The 17,464-nt window shown below is 43.5% G+C and overlaps 1 protein-coding gene across 4 annotated transcripts; it reads right to left on the bottom strand.

Annotated features, from left to right (window-relative positions):
- Window positions 1-206: 206 nt before the first annotated feature.
- Window positions 207-17,436, bottom strand: LOC110532737 (la-related protein 4). Of its 4 annotated transcripts, none has more exons than XM_036988806.2 (16): window positions 16,867-17,436; window positions 14,274-14,376; window positions 13,491-13,661; window positions 13,172-13,259; window positions 12,758-12,894; window positions 12,322-12,425; window positions 12,035-12,145; window positions 11,869-11,922; window positions 11,486-11,704; window positions 11,046-11,149; window positions 5,572-5,790; window positions 5,050-5,101; window positions 4,663-4,821; window positions 4,365-4,501; window positions 3,877-4,108; window positions 207-3,705 (listed from the first exon to the last, which is right to left on the bottom strand). In XM_036988806.2, exons 1-16 carry the CDS (start codon window positions 16,981-16,983, stop codon window positions 3,277-3,279), a joined length of 2,436 nt encoding a protein of 811 aa, XP_036844701.2. In that variant the 5' UTR covers window positions 16,984-17,436; the 3' UTR covers window positions 207-3,276. The 4 variants fall into 4 exon arrangements, with proteins under 4 accessions (XP_036844701.2, XP_036844702.2, XP_090041886.1 ...); XM_036988807.2 differs by lacking the exon at window positions 16,867-17,436 and adding an exon at window positions 15,248-15,469; XM_090185760.1 differs by lacking the exon at window positions 16,867-17,436 and adding an exon at window positions 15,340-15,418.
- Between the last annotated feature and the right edge of the window lie 28 nt (window positions 17,437-17,464).

Raw genomic sequence — 17,464 nt, forward strand, 5'->3', positions numbered from 1 at the left:
AGGTTGACAACAGGCACGCTGTGGCATTCTGGTTGAGTTTCAGGGGTATGATGGCACGGGAGCTAGGAGCCCAGCCAGCACAGAGTTGCCGTAATCCAGACGCGAGACTAATCTTGGTTATTGCAGACGTATAGTGCCTGGACTAGGAACATAACATACTTTGATAAATCACACACACAAAAAATAAAATAAACTGAACTCAAAAGGCCAAATCAAAATAATTTATTTTTTTGGGTGACGTTTCATACAGAGTTCTAGAATTTAGTGTCTCAAACACTTAAAATCAATCCGTTGCTATATTTGCTTGTTGCCACCCCAAATTTACAGAAGAATTCTACTGAAAACATTATGGAGAAAAAAAAAAGAAAAAACTATTCCTGTAGATTCTCAAGCTTGTCAACATTAATATCATTACCATATGCTTCTAAAATTCTTTTCACATTACTTGAACAGTAAGATTCTTTTTAAAAACAAGTTAGTGCATCACCACACTACATCCCTAGCTGCTCACAACTCATTCATGAATAAACAGCCTCAGCGAGTGATTAACTCAATTATAAACGGTATTACAAAACCCAAAGTCAATGCATCAAGTATTTCTCTCAGCTGAAATCTCAAACAATATACAATGTCATCATCTGCGTGCTTCTTTGCCAATTCGCTCTCACTCACACACACACACACCTTGGGGAAACCAGCCAACCAACAGTAGGATTAAAATAAATAAAATTTAAGTAAAATAATGTTGTACAGTCCAAACTGAAAATCCTCACGTCAAATTTCTGTCTGTTTTTATCCAATTTTAGAACTGCAAACTCACCCTAAAAATAAACAATATGGTGGTAGATACCCATCTTTGACAAAAGTCAGCCTCCCTTCCTCTGGATGTTCAGCATTAGAACCAATACAGTCGTCCACACACGGCTCTAGCAAAGGGTTAATAATAATAATAATAATACCATACAGCATAGGATACGACACCTCTTCAGTTCAACTGGGACAAAGAGTTTACCCCCTGAAGGACTACATTACTAAGCCGACCTTTCAACTCGTGTTCGTCCCAAATGGCATCCTAGTCCCTATATTAGTGCAATACTTTCAACGAGGGCCCTGGTCAAAAGTTAGGGCACTATATATATAGGGACTAGGATGCCATTTGGGACACAGAGAGCTTACCCTACCACGTCAACTAGAACTATAGGCAGCTGACACATAGCACATGAAAATGGTCTGATTGTTTAACCCTTTACTTGGCTGCCAAATCTACTATATAGGCTAGCTAAATCCATCTCTGTTAACAGCACTCTTTAGCCCAGGGTTCCCAAAACCAGTCCCGGGAGCACATCTTGGTTTTTGCCCTAGCACTACACAGCCAATTGAAATTACACTCATCAAGTTTTGATTATTTGAAATCAGCCGTGTGGCATTAGGATAAAAACTAAAACGTGCACCCGAACTGAGTTTGGGAAACACTGCACTACCCCTACCTCAATCTGATACTTCTAAACAATATTTTTTAAATGTATTTTTTACAATACACAAAAATTAGTTGCTAAACCTGAATATCCTGCATTGATGTGGGTAGAAACCAAACAGATCTTGCCAAGACCATTCAGGCGCACTTGACCGTGTCAACCTTCCAGCCTGGTCCCAGATCTATTTGTGCTCTTACCAACCCCATTGTTGTCAATGTCAAGCCAAACATGACAATTCCATAAGTAAAAGGCAGAAACAGACTGGCACCCATCAACATATAATTTCCTAGGTTTCCAAATACAAATATATCAGGAAATGAATATAAGAGATGAAATAACTTGAAAATGAACAGGAAACTGCGATCTAAACAGGCTGAGGAATGCTCTTACCCCAAGTGGACCTCAGTTTGCAACAACAAAGCAGAGTCACATACAGTTAGCTGACAAAATAAGGGAAACACTTAAGTAAATGAGATCAACACCGGTGTGGTTCCTGAGTTAATTAAGCAATTAACATCCCATCACACTTAAGGTTGAATAAATAAGTACTGGCCAGGCCATTATTTTGGCTACCATGGCTATGCCAATATAGGATGACAATGCCCCCATCCACAGAGCACTGACAATGTAAACCATATGCCATGGCTGTCAGTCACCAGATCTCAACCAAATTAAACACTTATAGTAGATTCTGGAGTGGCGCCTGAGACAGCGTTTTCCACCACCATCAACAAAACACCAAATTAGGAATTTCTTGTGGAATAATGGTGTCACATCCTTCCAATACAGTTCCAGACACTTGGAGAATCTATGATGCCACGGTGCACTGAGGCTGTTCTGGCAGATCGTGGTGGCCCAATGTCCTATTAAGAGAGACTTTATGTTGGGGTTTCCTTTATTTTGGCAGTTACCTGTATATGCCACATAGACAGCTGGGGGGGGGGCGGGGCATACAACTGTAACTTCATTATTACCAATTATTTTGGTAGAATTCTTTACTGATAACATAGGTGAGCCAATCATTAACAACGCTCATATCATTAACATTTTTCATGAATAAACATTATTAAGAGGATCATGTCTAACTGGCCAATTTCAGGTAGTTCGATTCTTGAATCCCAATGAGCTGTTCATTTGTTCCATGAAAACCAATGAACTGAACTGTAGCACTCTGTTCCAATCTGTTTGCTTAGCAACAAATCGAAGCAAAAAACAGATCTCAATCAATCACATCTTATTTCAGTCAGTCATTCATCCTTGACGAACGTACAGCAAAGGAAAAAAAAAAAAAGATAGTCGTTGTTAGTGATATCTTTGTTATGTACACAACATATGCATGTATGTTAAGTTCTTTAGTGCATATGCTCCTTGTAGACCAACATCTATTGTTTAAAATCTTTTAAAAAATGTAGAGGGCCCAGTGTACAACCTCTCCCCGGCAGAGAGGCAAAGGAAACTAACTCCAAATAAATCACCGATTTTAAATTGGGCTAATAATAGATTTGTTTACGAGGCCTAAATGATATATTTTTTCCTTTTTCATATCACTCCGAAAGTTAGTTGATCCTTGTTTAGATGTTGGTTCTTTCTCCTGGATGTCCCCAGGCTTCCATTATAACTTCAATAACAAAGCTTTTCTTTCTTTCTCTGGGACAATGTTCCAGGAGGCAGGGGAGGGGGGGGAGGGGGGGGGTTACCACTAAGGTTGTTACTTTTATATGCATTGATTTTCTTTATATATATATATATATATCCATATATGTCACACTTTTGTTTGTTTTCATCAGTCATATCAGAAGTTTTACTTTGGCGATACCGGGGGGATGTTCTGCTCTTTGCCAGTGTGTCGGGGGCATCCTTGGGGGGAGCTGCGTCGGGCCAGTTGGGGACCCCGTCTCTGTTCATGGAACTTGAGGCCCCCAGAGCCCCCCTGTCTGGGGGGTCCATTGTTGCGGTAGTACCGTCCATCCCGGGAGTCACGGTCTCGATGGTCACGGTCACGTGGTCGGCTCTCCTTGCACTCCCAGCCCCCATCCCTCTCCTGGGCCTTGTCCTGCCGATCTCCCCTGGTGTGGTCGTCTGGGCTGGTGGTGGAGCTGGATCCTGGCTCCTCTGCTTTGTTGACACGCTGCTCACGCAGCGGCTGGGCTGGTGTGGAGGAGGCCGAGGCTGGGGGGCCTGGAGGGGGGGCTCGCTGGCACACCTCGGCATAGCTGAGCTTGCGGGGCTCCTGAAGAAGAGAGAATTTTTAAAAAAGAGTTAGATGTAGATATTTGGGCTAAGGTCAGAGAAGGGAAATTAATTACATTTCATAAGACAAAGAAGCAATCGTTATCTAACACAGTTCCAATCATGTGTAAATGGCTAGAGTAGAGGTCCAGTATTATCCATGGTGTCTTACCAGTGGTGCAGGGGTAGTAGTGGTGGTGGTGGTGGTGGTAGTAGAGGCCAGGGTGCTCGGTGTAACTGGTGTAGAGGACACTGTTCTGGGTTGGGGCTTGGGGCCAGACACAGCTGGCTGTGTGGAGGGGGGTCCGGTTGGGTTGGCCCCAGAGATAGCACGTCTATGTGGGGTGACTTTGGGGGCTGAGGGCTCTGCCACCCTATCCCACTTCTTCTCCTGATGTGGTACGCTACAGAAGAAAATTAAAAACACCATTAGGACTGAGGCAGACCTGTACCTCCCTGTTTGACCTCTACATATCGTGATTCTAGTCAATTCAACCTTTACATGAAAATGCTGAGGAGCAGAATGACCAGCTGATAGGCCTAAGACGTAGAATACTTTCCACTCGTAGGTATTCATTTAGTCTCTAAACAAAGAGTACGTGAAATGACGGAACAACTGACCCTCAAAAAAAATGAGCAGACTTCAGCCTGTTTCCTTACCTGGGGGCTGGGACAGGGGCGGGGGGTGCTTGAGGGTGTACAGCAAGTTTGGCTGTAGGCTGAACAAGACTAGAGACAGACACTGCCTCCTCATGTCCTGGGGCGGCACTCACTTCCTTGTTGGCTAGTTCCGTTGTCTACAGAGAGGAGGGCACACTGAAGTGAGCATATGACTTGATCTGCATGTGTAACTCCCATTTTCCATTGATGTGTCAAAGTGTGATTTATACAACAGTCTAAGTTAATTGTATCCATCTCAGTATTAAGGTATGAACAACCACAGGGATCCAGTGTTTACCTTGTCCCTGTTCAGTCCTCGCACCACGTCAGACATCCTGTTCTCCAGTAGGGGCTCTCCCTGGGTACTGGCCACACAGCCCGGCAGCGGGGGGAAACTAGTAGTAGCCAGGTCAAACTTAGGGGGCGCCACCTTTACCTCAGCCAGAGGGACGGGTCTCTGGAAGGACCAAGAGAGAACATTATGAACATGTTAATGCCCTCAATGAGGAAACTCATTTTGCACCATAAAACTCAATGTACATCCACACAATGTAACAGCCATTAAACCATAAGCTTAAAAACAACAGACATGCACCAGGAAGTAGATAACCGGGTTGGTCCTAATTAAATACGTTATGCAAACGCCAACTCTACATAGTTACTGTAGTTAATTTTGTAACGTTACCGTGATCCGCTCATCCTCTCTCCTCCTTCGCGTGCCTCTGTATGTCGTCCTTCTGTAATGGAGGACAGAAGAGATGCTTTTCTTTTAGAGATGGTGCTGAAATTTGTACACTTGGTTCTCTGTAAACTGGTTGGTTTTACATTCTCCATCTCAGACCTTCAGATCTCATAATCTTAGCCCTCATCGGGACAGGTGTAGAAGATAATAGCTTCGGGGAGAGGAGGAGCAGAGGTAGAGAGGAGGAGCAGAGGTAGAGGGGGGGAGCAGAGGTAGAGGGGGGGAGCAGAGGTAGAGGAGAAATAATCCTAAAACCATTCTCACTCCACAGCCTGATTTCCCTCCTGTGCATCAAGTTGTCATCACTAGGTCTGAGATGACTCAGAGGAATTCACCACTTCAAAAACCCAACTTCATTGTTCCAATATGGGGGAACAATACCTCACTGTGTGTTACGTCAAAACATCGGGTCCAGATAATTTTTACCAGTTAAAACACCAAGGTTAATAATAGTGTCAGGCTCACCTTCCACGTACAGACATGCTTCCGTCATCATTGGGGTCCGAGGAGGTGGAGGAGAGGTGGGGGAAGGTTGAGGTCGGGTCCGGAGGGGTCTGGAGGGGCCCAGGGTTGGTGGTGGGGGGCTGAGGGCTCCTCAGGCCAGTCAAGCTCTCCAAGGGGACAGGGGCCACAGATGTAGGGGTCACTTCACCTGGTCTCCCCACCTGGGGTTTCACATGGTTCCTGGAGGACGAAGGAGATGTGATAACAGATCCGACCAGGTTTAGATACATCTGGGTCGTATTCAATAGGCCCCAAACAGAAAACTGACAAACAGGGAGGGACTTCCAGTACGAAACCAAAAAGAAAAATGTAATTCTGTTGCAAAACGTTTTGCTACGGTGTTCCCTAATGAATACGACCCAGAGTTAGAGGCTAATCTTGGCACAACTGGGACAGGAATATGTGGTGGGCAATAAAATAATAGCATGCAGTATGTTGGCCAACTCCTGATGACAAATACAGAGGCAAGCAAAGAAAACCACAAAAATATGAACTTGGTAAGAGATTATTACAATACTTCCTCTTTTCCGCTTCCTTCCATTGGTTCGTTTTTTCCAATCCATACATGAAAACCTTCAGATTTCAATCTTAGCGCTCATCAGGACAGATATAGATATATATATATATATAAAAATATAAATAAATAAATTCAATGAGAGGGAGAGGAGCGCACCAGACCTAATCTCTACAGCCTGCAGTTCCTCTATGAACATCAATGTTTTCGTCTTAAGATCCAACCAGTGTTTGCATAAGAGTACAATAGAACGTGACACTTTCATTGTGTGTTTCTGCTATGGTCGGATTCTTACAAATGTAAACTCAGCAAAAAAAGAAATGTCCCATTTTCGGGACTCTGTCTATCAAAGATCATTCGTAAAAATCCAAATAACTTCAGATCTTCATTGTAAAGGGTTTAAAACACATTCCCATGCTTGTTCAATGAACCATAAACAATTAATAAACATGCACCTATGGAACGGTTGTTAAGACACTAACAGCTTACAGACGGTAGGCAATTAAGGTCACAGTTATGAAAACTTAGGACACTACAGAGGCCTTTCTACTGACTATGAAAAACACCAAAAGAAAGATGCCCAGGTTCCCCGCTCATCTGTGTGAACTTGCCTTAGGCATGCTGCAAGGGGGCTTGAGGACTGCAGACGTGGCCAGGGCAATAAATTACAATGTCCGTCCTGTGAGAAGCCTAAGACAGCGCTACAGGGAGACAGGACAGACAGCTGATCGTCCTCGCAGTGGCAGACCACGTGTAGCAACATCTACACATGATCAGTACATCTGAACATCACACCTGCGGGATAGGTACAGAATGGTAACAACAACTGCCCGAGTTACACCAGGAATGCACAATCACTCCATCAGTGCTCAGACTGTCCGCAATAGGCTGAGAGAGGCTGAACTGAGGGTTTGTAGGCCTGTTGTAAGACAGGTCCTCACCAGACATCACCGGCAACAATGTCGCCTATGGGCACAAACCCAATGTCGCTGGACCAGACAGGACTGGCAAAAAGTGCTCTTCACTGACGAGTCGCGGTTTTGTCTCACCAGGGGTGATGGTCGGATTCGCGTTTATCGTCGAAGGAATGAGCGCTACACTGAGGCCTGTACTCTGGAGAGGGATTGATTTGGAGGTGGAGGGTCGTCATGGTCTGGGGCGGTTTGTCACAGCATCATCGGACTGAGCTTGTTGTCATTGCAGCCAATCACAATGCTGTGCGTTACATGGAAGACATCCTCCTCCCTCATGTGGTACCCTTCCTGTAGGCTCATCCTGACATGACCCTCCAGCATGACAATGCCACCAACCATACTGCTCATTCTGTGTGTGATTTCCTGCAAGACGGTAATGTCAGTGTTCTGCCATGGCCAGCGAAGGGCCCGGATCTCAATCCCATTGAGCACGTCTGGAACCTGTTGGATCGGAGGGTGAGGGCCATTCCCCCCAGAAATGTCCAGGAACTTGCAGATGCCTTGGTGGAACAGTGTGGTAACATCTCACAGCAATAACTGGCAAATCTGGTTTAGTCCATGGGGATAAGATGTACTGCAGTACTTAATGCAGCTGGTGGCCACATCAGATACTGACTGTTACTTTTGACCCCCCCTTTGTTCAGGGACACATTATTCCATTTCTGTTAGTCACATGTCTGTGGAACTTGCTCAGTTTGTGTCTCAGTTGTTGAATCTTGTTATGTTCATACACATATTTACACGGGTTAAGTTTCCTTAAAATAAACGCAGTTCACAGTGAGCGGATGTTTCTTTTTTTGCTGAGTTTATTTGTTAAAAAGCAGTGGATGCATTTCTCAATGTAAACCACCATACAATATTAACAAGTGGCTTCCCGTACCAGTTCTCCAGCTCAAATTAGATTACTTTTTAATTCAGGTTGAAATGGCAGTTGACAAATTAAAATGTACCAGCCAAATATTTTGGACTGACCAAATCTCCATTGCCCTGGCTACAGAAGCAAGTGGTCTTATTTATACAGTCATCATATGAATCAGATGTCATAGGATCTCACTCACTTCTTAGTAAAGGACATGTTTTTGGTAACATGACTACATTACCAAAGTACAGCTGTAATAATGAAACCTCTAAATTAAACTTAAGAGATAAATGAAAAGAAACCAGATGGATGGATGGTCAGGATGATGAGAGAACAGTTGACTAAATGGAGGGCTTGCTAGGTCAATTAGCCTAACTATGATCTGGCCAATTTAGAGTCGCTCATATAAAACAGCGTCTATAAGTTAGGTCAAATGAGTTAAATTCTAGAACATACTGTATCTTAACATTGATTATGGTAAAGTTAATGAGCTGTACTGTTATAAACCACTATAAGATGTTATGAATGGACAAATCTTGCTCTTAGAGCCAAGGCTTGGGCCCAGTTCTAGATTTTGCCATTAGGTTGTCGACTGGTATGGTAAGAGATGGGTTAAAACTGAACTGTTATGAACTGACAAAGCGATGAAGCTGATTCTAGACAGTATAATGGCTGTACCTGAAGGTATTTATTACTTTCTTTCTTGAATAGAGGGGGACACTGTGGGGACAGACCGTAAGAGAACAGGGAGCGGTTCAGTCAGTAATACCCATAAACTACTCATATTGAAATGCATCCTCTTTGTTTTTATGGAAGCCTAAATGGCATATACACTGCATTCAGAAAGTATTCAGACCCCTTAGTCCACATTAAGTTACAGGCTTATTCTAAAATGAATTAAACCCCCCCCCCCCCATCAATATACACACACACACAATACCCCATAATGGCAACGCAAAAAGAGGTTTAGAAATTGTTATTTTAAATAAAATATATCACATTTACATAAGTATTCAGACCCTTTACTCAGTACTTTGTTTTAGCACCTTGGGCAGCGATTACAGCCACGATTCTGCTTGGGAATGACACTACAAGCATGGCACATTTGGGGAGTTTCTCCCATTCTTCTCTGCAGATCCTCTCAGGCTCTGTCAGGTTGGATGGGGAACGTTGCTGCACAGCCATTTTCAGGTCTCTCCAGAGATATTCGATCGGGTTCAAGTCCAGGCTCCGGCTGGGCGACTCAAGGAAATTTCAGAGACTCATCTCGAAGCCACTCACTTCTGCATTGTCTTGGCTGTGTGCTTTGGGTCGTTGTCTTGTTGGAAGGTGAACCTTCGCCCCAGTCTGAGTGTTCTGGACAGGTTTTCATCAAGGACAGCGCTGTTCATCTTTCCCTCGAATCGGACTAGTCTCCCAGTACCTGCCGCTGAAAAACATCCCCACAGCACGATTCTGCCACCTAGCTTCACTGCAGTGGTGGTGCCAGGTTTCCTCCGGATAGGACGCTTGGCATTCAGACCAAAGAGTTCAATATTGGTTTCATCAAACCAGAGAATCATGTTTCTCATGATTTGAGAGTCTTTAAGAACTCTGTTAGTGACCATGTTCTTGGTCACTTCCCTGAACAAGGCCCCTCCTCCCCCGATTGCTCAGTTTGGCCAGGCAGCCAGCTCTAGGAAGAGTCTCGGTGGTTCCAAACTTCTTCCATTTAAGAATGACTGAGGCCACTGTATTCTTGGGAAACTTCAATGCCGCATAAATGTTTTGGTACCCTTCCCCAGGTCTGTGCATCGACACAATCCTGTCTCTGAGCTCTACGGACCATTCCTTCGACCTCATGGCTTGTGTTTGCTTTGACACGCACGGTCAACTGTGGGACCTTACAGTATATAGACAAGTGTGTGCCTTTCCAAATCATGTCCAATCAATTGCATTTACCACAGGTGGACTCCGATCAAGTTGTAGAAACATATCAAGGATGATCAATGGAAACATGATGCAACTGAGCTCAATTTTGAGTCTTATCGCAAAGAGTCTGAATACTTATGCAAATATGTTATCTGTTTTACAGTTTTTGCTCTTTATCTCCCCAATGGTATCCAATTGGTAGTTAGTCTTGTCCGTACGGGAGTTTGAGCGATGGGACTCGGGAGAGGCAAAGGTCGAGAGCCGTGTGTCCTCTGAAACACAATCACGGAAGCCAGCCGCACCAACATGTCAGAATAAGACACCATACAGCTGGTCGCTAGAGCGCAATGGGACAATTGTGCACCGCCTCATGGGTCTCCAGGTCTCGCCCGGCTGCGACACCGGAATCAAACCAGGATCTGCAGGGACACAGCTACCACTGTGACACAGTGCCTTAGACCTTTGCACCACTCCGGAGGTCCTGTTTTTTTTTTTTTATGTTTAATACATTTTGCAAAAGGTTCTACAAACCTGTTTTCGCTTTGTCATTATGGGGTATTGTATGTTTGTTTTACTCCATGTGTAACTCTGTGTAGTTGTTGTATGTGTCGAACTGCTTTGCTTTATCTTGGCCAGGTCGCAATTGTAAATGAGAACTTGTTCTCAACTAGCCTACCTGGTTAAATAAAGGTGAAATAAAAGCGTGTGTAGATTATTAAATTAACAAAATTCTTCATCAAAGTTGAGAATAAGGTTGTAACGTAACAAAATGTGGAGAAAGCCGAGGGGTCTGAACACTTTCCGAAGGCACTGTATATCTGACGGCCACAGACTCATGAACATGAATATATGCATTCATCAACTGTCAGTCAAAAGTTCAACCCAAGTCAACCCTTTTTGGATGAGCAGCATAAAGTTAACGGCAGACATACTGTGTGCTTTTGATAGATAATCTTGAATTAAAAAAACACCCTCAATCTACAATTTCTGTGTGGCTGAAGCCTTGCTCTACAGAGAATTAAAAACAAAATATCAAAGTCCTTTTCAAGTCACCAATGTTCCTATGGTTTAACCATTTACCCCACTCACAAACTGGCATGCATGGGTTCGAAGCAGATTCACCCACAGAAAGAAACTCATTGCACTTCAGAGAATACTAGACCAACTTTCAACGTACCGGTTTCTGTTGAAGGGGCGAGTTATGTGGAGGGAGTTGTTGCCAGTCTTGTAGTGTCCAGGAGAACTGAATCCATTCACAAAGCCACTGTTGGGAAAGGGTGCCTGAAGAGATGGGGAAATAATATTTTTTTTTTTCTTAAACAGAATTTCTCCTTTTTGTCTGATCAGCCTAACACACACAGATGGATTGGAAGCACAGGGTCAGCCGCAGTGTACAGCAATCCCCTTTATACAGATCAATGTTGAATAAGCAATAACTTTAAATATTTTTTGATTGGAAATGTCATCAAGAGAAGTTACCAAGACTAACCTATATAAATGAATTAAATTACAGTTAACACAATTTACTAGGATTAATTTATAGCGTTCTGCATCTCACCAAATATTTTCAATATTATTTATAACACCATTTAAAAGGATAAAGTTTACGATGCTCACCAGCGGAGTCTCGAAGTAGGGTGTAGGAGAGGTTGTCCAGGTCTGTGGTACAATGCCGTAGAGAGGGTACTGCTGCTGAGGGCTGTACACGTGCTGCATGTACAGGTTAGGGTTGTACTGGGTCTGGGTCGGGGCAGACTGCTGGGCTGTGTACAGGCTGCTGTCCATGCTACGGTACCCATTCTTAGCAAAGAATGTGTTGATGGCTTTTATCCTCGCCTGGAAGGAAGGAGTATAACGGGTTTTTTTATAAACTTGTGAAATGTGTCTTTGGCTTCACAACATAATTGGGAAGGGAGGAGAGATCAATAAAGGGATGTGCTAGTTGAGGGAAATTGCAGACTTAATTTGCAAGTGATTGATAGTGTTATAATGCAACTCACCATGATAGGTTTTCCCTGAAATGTTTTCACCTCTTCTCTTAGATATCTGTGTGCCTGAAAAGGACAGAAAGACTCAGACAGGAAGTAATTCTGATAAGGCTTCTGATTGGTGTAATGGGCATTAAGCTGTTAACACTGCTTTATAAACCAATCAGATCAAACCTACCTGTTGAGCATCAGTGTCAGATTGGAATGTGATGTACCAGTTGTTATTGTGCGCAAACTCTACACTAATGACTTTCGGACAGTCATCACTTTTAAAGAGAGCCTCCACTTCCTTAGGGAACAAAGAAGAAAAATGTGATTAAATACAGCAAATAAGATTAAATACAGCAAATGTGCCAGCGTTGTGATTGACGGAGGTGTACTCACACCAATTCACCTTTTTCAATAAGACAATGCCTGTAACATGGTTGTATATTGATTATAACATGACTAACATGGTTGTCTTACCTCTACAGGTGTCGTCTCAGGAACCTCCCTCAGTATGATGATGCAGCGTTTGTGATCAGGACGCACCTTCTCTCCTTGCTCATCCACCTGAACCATTGGAGAGGCTGAGAACCACAAGCATGTCAGGCTCAGGGACACAAATGACATCATTATCGATCCACATACAGTAACTAGCATTGTAGTGGGGTGGGGGGGGTCCATCCCTCTTCTACACTGCCATAAACGTATTGCCCTAGGTGCGTTTAAAAAGAAAACGTACCATTCGATCACAAGCCCACGTGGTCACAGAACTGTTTGTGCAGTCTTGCCGACTCCTATGGTCACGGTATTGCCATAGGAGTTGGCAAGAAAAGACGAAACAGATTTGGGACCAAGTTACATGGTTCCAAAAAAAGTTGGGAAAAATACAAATAAAAGAAAGGTTTAGTCCCCTTACATCGGAGCACGTCCAGGATGAGCTCCATGTCAGTAGTGAGGGCCTTGATGCTCTCCATGCTGGCGATGGTCCATATGGGGACAAACTGGTCACTGTCCATCTGGGACATCAGGTATAGGTCCTTGGACAGGTTCTCCCTACACAACAAACGAGGGACAAAGGTCAAATCGTAAAAGATGCATGCTATCAACCATGCACACGTATTCGAAGGAATACACTCATTACAATCACTTATCCAAAAAAACCACAATGACTCTGGGGTCATTCAGCAGGGCATAATGTAGTAAAATGTTTTGCAACTAAAAAAATACAAGCAGTTATTGGACAAGTTCAGGTAGTATCTCCCATTTCAAACATAGGAACAACTACGCTCACCTAGAGGTAGAACACCTAACCTAAAACATGTGTCCTCACCGAGAGAAGTAGAACTCTAGCTCTTTCTTGAGGGACTCTGTCAGGTTCTCTGACGAGAGGGGCTGTTCCTCGGTCAGCTTGGTCTCCCCTTCAAATCAACATGTGTTCAGTGAGTATGCAATAATGTCAGATAATTACATAATTACATGAGGCCCGAAAAGACATGTAAGAGGTCTGCCCGGATAATGCATTTGTAACAGTGTTGTAATTTGTCAGTGAGAAACATACAGCCTTGTGGCTATGATATAATTAGACTAACAGTCTTAATCTTATGGTGGATTATGGGTACTTTAGTTTAGTCCATCATGCTTTAACTAACCCAAGGTCCCAGTTGTAGTCTCAGCAGGGGTGAACGCCAGGTCTGGAGGATCCATGCCGTTCACAGTGATCTCAGCTGAGGCTGCTGCGGAGGAGGAGCTGCTGTCCTCCAGGGTGGTGAAGCCTACCATGTACGGTTTACAAGCAGTGGAGGGCACAGACTCGGAATAACCTGGATGGGAGAGAGTGGGAGCGACAGGGGCACCATTATTATTCGATTTATTAGTTAAAAGAATAATAGTGTAAGAATATTTAGTCGCCCATTTGAAATACTAACTGCCTACAGGCCTGCACTGGGACGGAAAGAGGGTGCAACAGGGTTCCCCATGATTGACTTCCTATATGTCTCCTGCTGCACCCTCTTGGCCCTTTTCAATAAAGAGAGATGATGTTCTCAATAAAAACAGCCCTATATATATTATATATATATATTTCAGTACATGTGGCATTGATATCACGTATACTGCTGTCAGCAATAATAGCTCATCGTGGACTAATAAAGTTTATTGAATTGATTTGGTGGATAAGATGAAATCCCCTTACAATGTAAAAGCGCTTTGAACATTTGGAAAAGTATTATATAAACCAAATATGATTATGATTCTTAGGTAGGGTGCCAGCAACGACAGAGTTGTGGGTTCAATTCCTACTGGAGCATAATATATTTTTTTTATTTTATATGTACTTTACACGCAACAATAAGTTGCTTGGTTAAAAGTCTGCTAAATGGTACATACAGTAATATTATGTTATTAAACAGTATATAGTATATGTTATTTCTCACCTTCAGTGATGTCAGCCGGCGGCCACTGTGCTCCGTCGGGGCCATCAGCAGGGGCCTGCCACACCTTGGCATTGGGGTTCAGGCCTGCGCCCTTGGAGGTGACCTTGGAACAGGGGCCCAGGAAATACAATGGAACGTATGAATTGAAAAATGCATATATAAAGCCGCTCCAATCCAAGACAACATTAAATAGATTTACATGATGTATGTTACCATACATTACACCATACACAGTGATACATACACTCTGATAAAAGCAGGATGTTCTCTTTACGGGTGTGTCCTCCTCTGATTGGCCCCAACCCAACAAGGGAAATAGACATAACCACCATTTGCATTTACACATACTGAAAACAAAACAAACCCAAATCCGGTTGAATTTATGTTCTAGATTGACTCAGTTCTCAGTTACCGAGTTAATTAGAAAATCGTTGAAATTGTGCATGCTGCAAATTGGTTTATCAATTTTACAGCAGAATGTAGCAGGCAGGTAGCCTAGTGGTTAGCGCGTTGGACTTGTAACCAAAAGGTTGCAGATCGAATCCCGAGCTAACATGGTACAAATCTGTCGTTCAGCCCCACCGTTCCTATGCGTCATTGAAAATAAGAATTTGTTCATAACTGACTTGCCAAGTTAAATAAAAGGTCAAATAAAATAACCATCATGTAACTAATCACATTTATTCAGGATTACAGGCTCAACATTTACTGAAACACCAATAATACAAATGTCAACCGAATTTGTTATGTATCAAACGCCTAAAAAAAGTGTTACATTTGTTTCCGTTATGCATTGGCACAACACACAAACCCGAAAGACGCATAAACAACGCAATTTAATTCGTGGTAGATTCCCATAAATGTTTTTCATTCCAACCACTGATTGATAAATACGATCACAAAACCACTATCAGTCACTGGCGAATCCCGAGTATGTTGTCCGGCCTACATTTAAAACAATAAAAGATGCTTACCTCAATAAATAAAATCATTTTATTATACTTTCTTGATAAATAATATGTAAGACACATATCATATAATGCGAGCAGAACTTGAGATGCTTTACTTTTGTAGTTTAAAGTTCAACGTGCGGTGCTCGCTCTTCTCCACCTACATCCTTGGCAGTGGGACCCACATGTATCTGCAGAGAGCGCGCTCTCTTCCGCACGCTTTACCGCCAACCCAAATCCAGAACCGCAGTTGGTAGACAGCTTTGTCAATCTCAAACCCGACAAAAATAAAAGGAGTCTGTTGCTCCTGCTACCCCTGCTGGTGAGCACTTCAACATCTCTGATGATATCTTGAGGCACGTGCCACTTCCTCCCAGTGTTCCAGAATCGATAGAACATTCTAAAATGAGTTTTCTTCCCGAGAGCATGTGCGGATCCCCAGGCGATACACTTTTAAAGGATTGGGTGGATTTTTACAAAATCTCGGCACTAATCCCAACCAGGCGTAGAAATCTCTTGTTGAGCTGTCAATTATGTTGAGTAGGTGTGAGACAATAGGCCGTAGCCAGGGGTGTCAATTTTAATTTGATCTTGTTTCACTCTAGGTAGGTAGTGGCACGTGGAAATAAATAAAAAATACTAAAGGCACCCTTCCACTGGGGGTCGTTCCTAGTGACCACCTGCTACACAATTGATCTACCCTTCTCGTAGTCTACTACTAGCAAGAGCAGCTGTCACATCTCAATATATCCTGTTCATGATTGAGTGGTTTAAAAATGATTGTGATATGGAACAAACATTACATTGTACACATGAATTCAGTGAAAGCTGTCTCTGTCTAGCGAAACAACTCGGATTAATCTCGACATATGTGCAGTGTTCGCTAGATAGCTAGTTTACTGGTTGTATCTCGTTAGCCCCAGTTATTAAAGTCGGCTGATATTTGCTGTGCTGCATAGGCCGGGTATTTGCAATACATGTTAGTTAGCTAGTTAGTCTGGCGAGATTAGGCTAGTTTATGCTAGTTTTTATTCGGTAAATGTGCTTACTGGTGAGGTTGCACAGCTAGTTGGGCGATATCCGTGCCTGCCATCTCCAATCGATAGTACAATAAATAGACATTTGTTACTGCATAATGATTACTCAGCAAATTGCTACATTTCCTAGCTTGGCTGCTAAGCTAGCAAATTCAATCGCTGCCAAAGTAGCTAACGTTAGCTGACTAAACTGGCAGAAAAACGTTAGTTTGGCTATTTAGCTTAGCTGGCAAATTAAGTTATTGGGGGACTACTCATTACTCTAATTTTGAAGGACATAGTTAAGAACGCGTCAAACAATATATTCATGCTTTTAGCTAATCTGTCGTTACATAGTGTATCCAGCGACAGCGAATCAATCATTCAGCAAAACATATGGTAACGTTAGCCATAAATCTCGATGTGAATCAGATTGGTAGCTTGCAGAAAATATGGTAATATTCTTGGCCTCAGCCTATGACTGGAGCATGACCCTATTTAGAGAAGGGCAATGACGGCAGGCGACAAATCAAGTTGGTGGGACGAGATGGCAATGGCAGGGGATGGTGTGTGTAGACTAGCTAACGTTAGCTTAACTAGCTAGTAGGCGTAGAGGCCGCAACTCACCATGCCGCCTGATCCTCCCCCGATCCCAAGTGGTGTCTCTTGCTCCCCACAGGTCTTCGGCCCCGGATCAGCCTCCTCCTGCAGCAGCCGCGGCTCTCCGCCCTGGTCCGAACTCATCGGCCGCTCTTGGCTCACGTCTCCCCCGTCGTTTTCCTCCCAACCCCCCGGCCCGTGTTCCACCCCCTCGTCTCTCAAAGTACAGGTTGCTGTCTACAATCAATCGGGTTATCTCCTGCTAGACTTGTTTAGCCAACACCAAAAGATAGCTAGCTAAACAGCCAGGGCTAGCAAGTAAGCTATCCTACTTAGCTAGCTAGTCAGCTAGATATTAATCAACGTTGGTGAATCAAGTTCGCACGACAATATACTACAGACGAAAACTATGCCAGAGCATGCCTCTACTTTTACCAACCACCTTTTTCACTAATGTTTCTGCCCCCCAAAATTTAACAAGCGTCAAAGCCGAAAGGCGCATTCCTAGCCGGGCGACCGAAGCGGACACGCACCTTTCCTAAGAGCAGGCAGACATTGGTAAAGGGCGCCACCGTCCCGACTCACACTGCGAGCTGCAAATGACCTTAGGAACGTTCGTATTTTC

The sequence above is a fragment of the Oncorhynchus mykiss genome, chromosome 9 (assembly GCF_057628025.1).
Source record: "Oncorhynchus mykiss isolate SJ-2025 chromosome 9, ASM5762802v1, whole genome shotgun sequence".
Classification (NCBI taxonomy): Eukaryota; Metazoa; Chordata; class Actinopteri; order Salmoniformes; family Salmonidae; genus Oncorhynchus; species Oncorhynchus mykiss.

Excerpts from the sequence above, each read along its gene's own strand:
- LOC110532737 (XM_036988806.2), bottom strand. The coding sequence starts at position 16,983 with ATGAGTTCGGACCAGGGCGGAGAGCCGCGGCTGCTGCAGGAGGAGGCT. Across the intron at positions 13,662-14,273 it reads GCCGGCTGACATCACTGAAG|GTTATTCCGAGTCTGTGCCC; the intron begins GTGAGAAATAAC and ends TCTCCCATCCAG. Across the intron at positions 4,109-4,364 it reads GCCCCTGTCCCAGCCCCCAG|CGTACCACATCAGGAGAAGA; the intron begins GTAAGGAAACAG and ends TTTCTTCTGTAG.